Here is an 8,642-nt window from a genome sequence, read left to right as displayed (position 1 = left end):
TGAGGGGGGGGAAGTGTGTGTGTGTGTGTGTGTGTGTGTGTGTGTGTGTGTGGAGGGTGCGTGTAGGGTGTGTCACAAGAACACAGGGGGAGCAACAGGCATCACAGCGTTCGGCCTCCGCGTAGTGTTACTGGCAGTGTTAAGCGGCGGAGCAAACACAGTCCCACACCAAATTATGGGGTCAGGAGCATGCAGGGCCTCTTTGCCTAGGAGCCACATGCGAGCCCGCTGGCCTCCCTGCCTCCCTCCCTGCCTCCGCCCTCCTGCGCCCCCCCCCCAGTCCCGCTCACCCCAATGGCGGCAGCGGCGCTCTCACTGCCCACCCGCGCCTTGACGATCCAGTTCTTGTTGATCTGTGGCGACATGGGTATGTGTGTAGGGGGGTTCATGCGAGTGAGGTGCGGTCAGCTCCAAAGCCCGAATGAGTCACAGACACAGAACCCCCGCGATGTCACTGTGGGATTCGCCCCCATCGGGTGTCGGGCATGTGAAAGCCTCATGCACACCCCTCAACCTCTCGGGCGGCATGCCGCACATACACAATCACACACAGCGCCGCACACGCACACAGCGTCACACACCCACACCCACACCCACACCCACATCCACCCCCCCACACACAACTAAATGATCTTGAATGTACCCCCCCCCACACACACACAGACACACACACCTGCCACGATGCCGCCAGGTCCACACTGGAAGCTGCGGCAGTAGCACCACCACCACCGCCACCGCCACTGCTACTGCTACTGCCGGCAGGCTGCTGCTGCTTCGTCGGCGGCGCTGCTCCTGGCGCGGCGGCGGCGGCGGTTGGCCCGGACGGCACGGCAGTTGTCAGTTGCAGCCCGAGGTCCAGGTAGTTGGTGATCCCAACCACCTCGTTCTCCTCAAATGGGTTGACCACTTGCCTGCCAACCGCAACCCGGCATACGGGGTGGGGTGGGAGTTGGGGTGTGGGTGTGGGTCTGGCTCTTGCCGGCGAGCGCTGTGCGTTGCCGCCGACACGCAGGCGCGTGACGGTCACGAGCACATGATGTCGTTTGTTTGGTACGTACAAGTCTCCGTCTCTCGTGCATAACGCACACGCCCCACGCCCCACGCGCCCACCTGCCTTCCCCGCATCCCCCGTATTTCCTGCCGCAGCCGCACCCACCGCCGCGCCCACCCACGCACCTTGTAGCGGCCACGTGTTGGAAGAAGGAGAAGGTGACGCGCTGGCCGTCCGCCACCTCCACCGCCGCAGTGAAGGAGGAGCCGGGCGAGCCTGTGGGGCAGGCAGGGGTGGGGGTGAGGGTACATCCATGACTGTTGAAGAAGTGAAGGTGTAGCCAGGTACAGTGGCATAGTAGACGCGTTGATACCGATGCCCGGGGGGTGGGGTGGGGTGGGGGTTGGTTGAAGTGGTGGTGGGAGTAAGTGGTGGTGGTGGGAGTGAGAGGAAGGCGGGGCGAGGGCAGAGGGAGCAGGTGGGAGGACGACCCGCACGTAGACGCTGTGCGTGGGTGGGTGGGTGCGGTGACGTGCGGTGGAGTGCGCGGCCCACACGGCACCCAGAGCGCGGGACCAGCACTGCAACCCATCCAAACCATGCGTTCCATTTTCCAACCCAACCCAGCACACACACACACACACACACACACACACACACACACACACACGCACACCTGCTGCCGCCTGCTGCTGCCCCCGAGCCGCGGCGGCATGTGGTGGCGGCGAGTAGGCCAGCAGGACACTGGACCGCGACCGCAGCCAGCCGCCCAGGTGCGCCAGCGGCGGCAGCGGAGGCGGAGCCGACGAACCAGGGGCCGCGGTTGCCGCCGCCGGAGCAGCAGCAGCAGCAGCAGGTGGTGACGTGGCCGCTGTTGCTGTTGCTGTTGGTGTTGTTTTTGCTGCTGGAGCTGGTGATGTCGATGGGGGTGCCGCAGCAGCAGTGGCGGCGGCGCCGCTGAGCGCCGCCATCCCCTCCGCCGCCGCCGCCGCCAGCTGGTGCAGGGGGGCTGCGGGGCGCAGCTCCACACCCAGGGTCAGGCCGTGGGGCGTGCGGGCGGCCTGCGGGGCCAGGCGAGGCGCGGGCGAACGGGCGGGCGGGGCGGGGGGGGCGTGGGGTGGGGGTTGACTTTGAACCAATCCCGTAAGGAAACAGTCGCGCTGCAAGGAGAAACTGTGGGGTGGGGGGTGTAAATACCAGCCCAAACTAAACCAAACCCAACTAAAATGGGGGCGGGGGCGGGTCGATGAGAGGCCCTTGGGGCGGCACGTGGTGTGCCACTGGTTGAGTCGGAGGGGGGCAGGTCGTGCGCGCGACAACACTGGAGCATTGCCTACACCGCGCCCGCCGTCTAGCCCCGCGCAATGTCATGCCACATGCCCCACACACGCACCAGCCACGCCCGCTCCAGCTCCGCGCCGCCGCCGCCGCCGCCGCCGCCCGCCGAGACAATGGCCCCCGCCGCCAGCGACTCCGAGCTGTAGCGCACACCCACCTGTGTGTAGGCAGGCACACACACACTGTCTTTGCGCAATGTTTTCCTTGTGCTCTTTAACACACAAGTGGCCACACATACACGTAGCCCACACACGTAGGCCATACATATGGTTTTGAGGAGGGCAAGGGGGACGCGGGTGTGTGTACGACGCGGGGTCAGAGACAGACACGGCAGGGCAGGGGTCATGGCTGGCGCTGTGCCACGTGGACACATGACAGCTGTGGCCTGCGGGCGACAGATGCGCGCCGTACCACCATTGGCAAGACACACCTGTGTGGCCACACTCACACACGCACACACACACATACACAGACACCCTCCCCTTGTCTCCTAGCCCCACCTGGGGCGCGCTGGTCGCCACTGCCCCTCCTCCTCCTCCACCCGCACCACCACTGCCGCCGCCGCCGCCGCCGCCGGCCCCCGCCAGCAGCGGCGCCACGGCGAAGGCGCCCAGGCCGCTGGCGGGGTGCAGGTAGGCGGCGCGGCACAGCACGTGACCCGGGGACTGCGGACGTGGGGGCGGGGGTTGGGGTGGGTGTGGGTGGCGGAGGGGACAGGGTGGGGAAGTGGGGTGGGGGTGGGGGTGGGGGCAGTTCCGAAACCCGAGGTGGTGCAGATGTGCGTGTGTGTGTATGTGTGTGTGTGTGTGTGTGCGTGTGAAGGGTAATGGGAAAGAAATGACGCGTGTGGAAGCGGGGCAGGGGAAGCGGGGGGACAGGCGGAAGCCCCGTGGCGGGTAGGTAGGGGGTGGGGACGCGGGTGGGGATGCGGGTGGGCCAGGACACAGGCGGGGTCCCTGCGGGCTCCCCGCGCCCGCCGCCAGCCGAGAGCCCCCCGGCGCATTGACCCCTCCCTTCCTCTCGCCATCCCTGCCCCTATCCGTGTCTCCTGTCCCTGCCTCCAGCCCCCAGCCCCCAGCCTCTGCACCCTCCAACCATCCGCCGCACCCACCAATACAACCCGCCATGCATGCCACCCTGCCTACACGCAGACTGCGGCTCCTGCCCGCCCGCCACCTTCCGCCCCTCCCCCCTCTGCGTCTCGGTGTACTTCGGAACTCCCCTCCCCTCCCCTCCCCCCTCCCCTCCCTCACATCCAGTGCCGCCGCCAGCTCCAGGAAGGTGTGCAGGTCGGCGGCGCCCGTGGGCTGCCAGCGCAGCACCATGGAGCCTGCAGGAGGGGGTTACATTCATGATTCTTTAAGAAGCGATGGGGGGAGAAATGAGGGTAGAGGGGGGATTCGGGGTGAAGAGGTGAGAAGCTTGGGGGGAAGAGCGCCGGGCGCGGGAGCTGGCCAGGTTGCCCGTGTCCCTGGCTTTTCATTTCGAAATCTCCCCCACACACGCCCCCCGTGTGGGCCCTCCACACCGCCCCTCATAGCCGGCGCCGGTCTGCAAGCCCCCGTTCCCTCCCGGTACCCCACTCGCTCAGGCGTAACAGCGCCCAACTCGCGGCCACGAACACCCATCACCACCACACGCAATTCCTCCTTGCGTCCTTCGCACGCCCCCCTCTACATATGCTGCTTCAAACAGCACCCAACGCATTACGCGCCCGGTTTCGGCTCGCCCTCCTCCCCCCCTGCCACCTCTGGCGCTCTCACCGCCGCCGTGTCTCAGCCGCGCGCGTACGCTGACTCGCTGGTCGTCGGGCGGGCTGAGCAGCAGCCCGCCGCGCACCTCGGGCTGCAGGTGGTCCCGCAGCAGCCGCGACAGCTGCTTGCGACTGCCCAGATAGTCGTAGGAAGAGCGGCAGAACCTGTAACGGGGGGGGGGCGAATGTGTTTGTTTGGGGAATGGTAACGGGGCTACATGGTAGGGTGGAATGGTGGCAGGGAGGGGTGGGCAAGGAGGGTCCTAGGAGGCGAGGCAATGTTGAGTTGTAGGTAGGTGCATTGTTGCGCCAGGACATGCATGCTAGTCTCCACGAGCAAGGCTCGTCGTCAGCTGGGCGAGGGTTGCAATTCGAGAATTGCAATTTCGTTATCGTCGGTGCCCGCGCACGCAGTCCGGGCAAGACTTGCCTCGACAGGCCCCTGACATCCCGCTGGAAAAAGGGCGGCACCAGCACCACTTTGGGCGGGGGCTCCAGCTGTGTGTTTGCGCCTCCCGTCAGCCCGGGCACATAAGCGCTAACGGTGCTCCAAGCGCTCGAAAGCCAGCTGTTTGCCATTTGTACAAGGCTTATGACAGCAGGCTCAGCCTGGAACTGATATCATGAGACACCCACGCCCAAACCTGCCGAAATGCAACAGTCTCGGCAGAGCCTGTGAGTCAGTGACACACAGCGAGCTAGAGAAGTGCGATATTAGGCTTTAAGAAGTTACGACTGTGACAACGCTTGTCCATGAACGGGTTCAGGAAGGGTGGCGACAGGCACCCGAGAGGCCGGGTCCTGGCCCTCATCCCGTGCCTCGCTTCTACATCCCCTGTTATTCAACTTTGTTGCCTGCTCTTGTGAACGACGAAGTGGAGGACGAGCAGTTCAGCTCCACGTCTTGATGTAGCGCGTGTACAGTGCGTGTGCAGCCCACGCTAGCTGCTGGGCTGTGCTGACACCATGCGTCACCCCTCGTCACCATGCATCGCCCCCGCCCGCAGCTCCGCTGCTTAGCTGCCCGTTTCCCAAGCGGAGCACAAACGCAACAACTTAATAAGAATTTGGACCGTGAGTAGCAGAGAAGTCGGTGTGTAAGATATGCAGTTGCAATACGAGTTGCAATACGTCCATGGGTTCTGAATGCGCAGGGAATCCTGCCCAACATGCATGCAGCAGGGGCGGGCCTGGCCAACCTGGCCCTGTGTGCATCCACCACCACCAGCACCAGCCACTCCCGAAGTGGAAGTACTGGTACCTACTTGTCATGCTCCCCCTGCTCCTCCTCTCACATCGCCTCTTCCTCGTGACTGTGGACAGCACGCATGCCGCCTGACGCCGCTGCCCCCGACTCCCAGCCCCCTGCCACCGCCGACGGCCGGCCCTGCTGCAGCCAGCTTCGGCCCACCCGGCTGAGCGCTCGCCCACTGTGGCTGCCAGCCACCTGACACGCCGCAGTGTGTGTGTGTGTGTGTGTGTGTGTGTGTGTGTGTGTGTGTGTGTGTGTGTGTGTGTGTGTGTGTGTGTGTGTGTGTGTGTGTGTGTGTGTGTGTGTGTGTGTGTGTGTGTGTGTGTGTGTGTGTGTGTGTACGGCAGCTGGTACGGCGCCACACATACACCGCCGATCGACTGCACGCGCACCTCCACTCCGTTCACACAGGCTAACTAACGGTCTTCAGCAGGCCTGTACACCCCCACCATGTTGCACGCCAAAGTCCTCATTCACGCATTAAACAGCAGTACTAGCTACTCCTGTAAGCAACCCGGGTTCACTCGGGGCGTGCCCATACACGCCGCACCGTCCAAAGACCAAACCTTGCCTAAGGCTTCTACATGACATATGTATGTTATGACTTGTTGTTTTAAGCCCTGGCGCGGCCTCCCCGCTCGCCGAGCTCGCGAAATGCAGCGACATGCCCCGACATTGTGCACGAAGAGCTAATTGAAAAAAGCGTTGAATTCCCATTCTTATAGCAAAAGGTAGACACGGCATCAATCACGGCTTGAAAAAATGGCTCCTCGGTCGCGAAAAATGGACCTCGGTCGCGAAATTGCCGATCGGCAGAGCCTCACATTTTGCCCCGGGATACATTCCAATGCAATATTGGGTATCTAAATAACATACTGAGTGAGTTACTGCTCTCTCCAGCACACTTTGGCCCAATCGGACCGACACGCGCCCATCGGGCGCATGACTGGCGGGCCAAAACCCGCCCATTTCGACCTCAGGCGAACGCGGACTGCCCTCCCACTTGACCAGCAAGTCATTACTACATGTACGGAGAGCTGAGAGCGTGGGAAGGGCCGTACGGCAGTGGTAGTACTGTCGGACGGTGAATCTGATTTGTGGGGGGTAGGTAAGGTTGGTTTCCACGTCGGACTGTACTACCACGACTAAACTCAGGTCCAAAGGTTGTGCAGTTTTGGGACGGTGCCCCAAACTGAAGTGAACCCGGGTTGCCTGTAAGGTTTGTACAAGTGCAGTTAATCCCATGCATATACTTTAATTTCCGCCAGTTCGGAGGAAGATGCAGGGCACATCAACTGTCCCCTCCACAAGACGTCCCAAGTCTATCGATTCAGGCCGCCCTCAACAGACTCAACTGACTCATAAAGCCGAGCCTCCCTGCCGATCTGTAGTGCAGCAGGTTGCGATCAATCCACCCACCCTCCGTATGCACCTCCTCTATCTCAGCCATGTCATGCCCCATACCCCTCCCGCCCCTGCCTGTTCACCACACCCGCTGGTTCGCAAGCCTGGCTGTCCCTACATACACACACATGCCCATCCCCGCGCCCCCTCAGCTCCCGCCGCCCCATCTGCTGCTGCAGTGGCCATACATGCCCACTGGCACGGGGCTGCCGCAGCGGCCTGCTGACAGCAAGGCCACCTGCAGGACTGCTGGTCCGCCTGCTCCCTTGCACGCCTCCGTTCACACACGCACAACTCCGCGCCCCGCCCCCCGGGCCTGCGCTGTCTTGCGGCTCTTCCCAAGTACCTATGAACAAGAAAAGGTGGCTCTCCCTTGCAAGGGAAAAGTGGGCTGTGCCGCCACGCCACGTCCTCCGTCTGAGGCCGAAGGTTCCGATACTAGCCTCATCTCCCGGACATAGCCGGGGTCGGTTTGTACAGGCACCGCCCGCCATATGTGCCCAGTCGCGCCCAGCTATCAAGCACTAGTGCAGCAGGCAGCAGGCCAACCAGACAGCAAGGAAAACACCCCTGCCGCTGCAGCCGACTGCCTGCTACGCCATGCTCGTCAGCACAGGTCGCTAACCAGACAACACCGGCAGGTCTCCGGCCTACGACCAGTTGCGTTTGGGTAGCGAGATCGATTTTACAGGCGGAATGCAGGCCGTCATGCAGAATGCGGACCCAGCCAGGTTAGCCGCGTTACTAGATTCCATTTGGGAGCACAGGAGCATAAGCACCCCCATTCGGGGACCAAACTAGCTGCATATATAAGTGTTGCAGGCGTTATAAGGGCCCCCCGGCCCGGGCCTAGGTTTCTACAAGGACAGGAATGCACGTCGTGCTCACCACCTTGTAACCACACACAACAACGAGGTCTCAACCTGCGCGCCGGCGCCGCTTTGAAGGCGGCACCGCGCTGTCCTCCTCCACGTGGCCTTGCCTGCCCCCTCTGCTCCGAACAACAAAAGTACCTATGAAAAACAAATCCCGTCAGCCCTGTGGCCGCCTGCCGCTGTTGTCGCCGCCGCCGGCTGTAGGCACTCCCGCGGCGGCACACCTCCCTGCTGCTTGGCACAACCCTACATGGGACAGAGGGGGGACGGGCCAACAGCACACATCTCCTCGCCCTCTGATTGCCCGGTTGCTTCAAGGCAGCGGCCGCAAACGTCGATGCCATCATCCAAGATGCCAGCAACGACATCCACACCTTCAATAAGGTGGCCGGCCTCATCATATGCCTGGCCGCACACAACGGGCCCACGGTGGAGGCCCTGGCCTGCATCGCCAAACACGTGGGCGTCCCCCATCGGGTTTTAGGGAAGGTGAGTGGAACCAACCAGGGAGGAATCTCCCCTGGAACCAACCATCCCCACGACCCAGTAGGCGACGCCTGCGTGTTGGCGACGATGCAGACCCGGGTCTCCACCGCGGGACCGAGGTGTGCGGTCCGGTAAAGGACCAGGCCGGCCACCTTATTGAAGGAGTGGACGTTGTTGCTGGCATCCTTACTTGATGATGGCCTCGACGTTTGCGGCAGCTGCTGATAGATAGCAACCGGGCAATTAGGAAGGGGGGGGGTAGCCGTTCATCTGGAGAACGGAGTGGGGGAGGGGAGAGTGGGACGGGAGATGGACGCGCCATCAAGGGCAACGCAGTCCCGGCCCAGCCCAGCCCCACTGCCCTGGTTGAGTCCTCCTCTGGTTGCATGGGCACTCAGGCGACTGGTGAGACTGAGCCGCCGGCTGTGTGGCATCTCATCACCCCCACACCCAAACCTACAATATACCGTATTAGCCCCCACCACAACCACAACCACAACCACCACGACCACCACCAATTCCCCACCCCACCCGACCACCCAC

General features: G+C 63.1%; 2 protein-coding genes across 2 annotated transcripts in view; both read right to left on the bottom strand.

The window, feature by feature from the left end:
- CHLRE_08g358552v5 (uncharacterized protein) overlaps positions 1-4,958 on the bottom strand; it is a 7,382-nt gene extending 2,424 nt beyond the window's left edge. The window contains exons 1-9 of the mRNA XM_043064735.1: positions 4,513-4,958; positions 4,093-4,247; positions 3,583-3,659; positions 2,830-2,994; positions 2,385-2,486; positions 1,668-2,052; positions 1,177-1,267; positions 674-911; positions 291-353 (exon numbers count right to left, since the gene is read on the bottom strand). Coding sequence (XP_042921736.1) covers positions 291-353; positions 674-911; positions 1,177-1,267; positions 1,668-2,052; positions 2,385-2,486; positions 2,830-2,994; positions 3,583-3,659; positions 4,093-4,247; positions 4,513-4,661 — 1,425 coding nt within the window. The 5' untranslated portion in view covers positions 4,662-4,958. The remainder of the gene's footprint in view (positions 1-290; positions 354-673; positions 912-1,176; positions 1,268-1,667; positions 2,053-2,384; positions 2,487-2,829; positions 2,995-3,582; positions 3,660-4,092; positions 4,248-4,512) is intronic.
- A 2,908-nt stretch (positions 4,959-7,866) lies between these two features.
- Positions 7,867-8,642, bottom strand: part of CHLRE_08g358549v5 (uncharacterized protein) — a 1,932-nt gene continuing 1,156 nt past the window's right edge. The window contains exon 3 of the mRNA XM_043064734.1: positions 7,867-8,317. Within this exon, the coding sequence (XP_042921735.1) occupies positions 8,286-8,317 (32 nt within the window). The 3' untranslated portion in view covers positions 7,867-8,285. The remainder of the gene's footprint in view (positions 8,318-8,642) is intronic.

This window comes from Chlamydomonas reinhardtii, chromosome 8 (assembly GCF_000002595.2).
Source record: "Chlamydomonas reinhardtii strain CC-503 cw92 mt+ chromosome 8, whole genome shotgun sequence".
NCBI classification, from domain to species: Eukaryota; Viridiplantae; Chlorophyta; class Chlorophyceae; order Chlamydomonadales; family Chlamydomonadaceae; genus Chlamydomonas; species Chlamydomonas reinhardtii.
The sequence above is the reverse complement of the archived record's forward strand: the minus strand, read 5'-3'. Positions and strand labels throughout refer to the sequence as shown.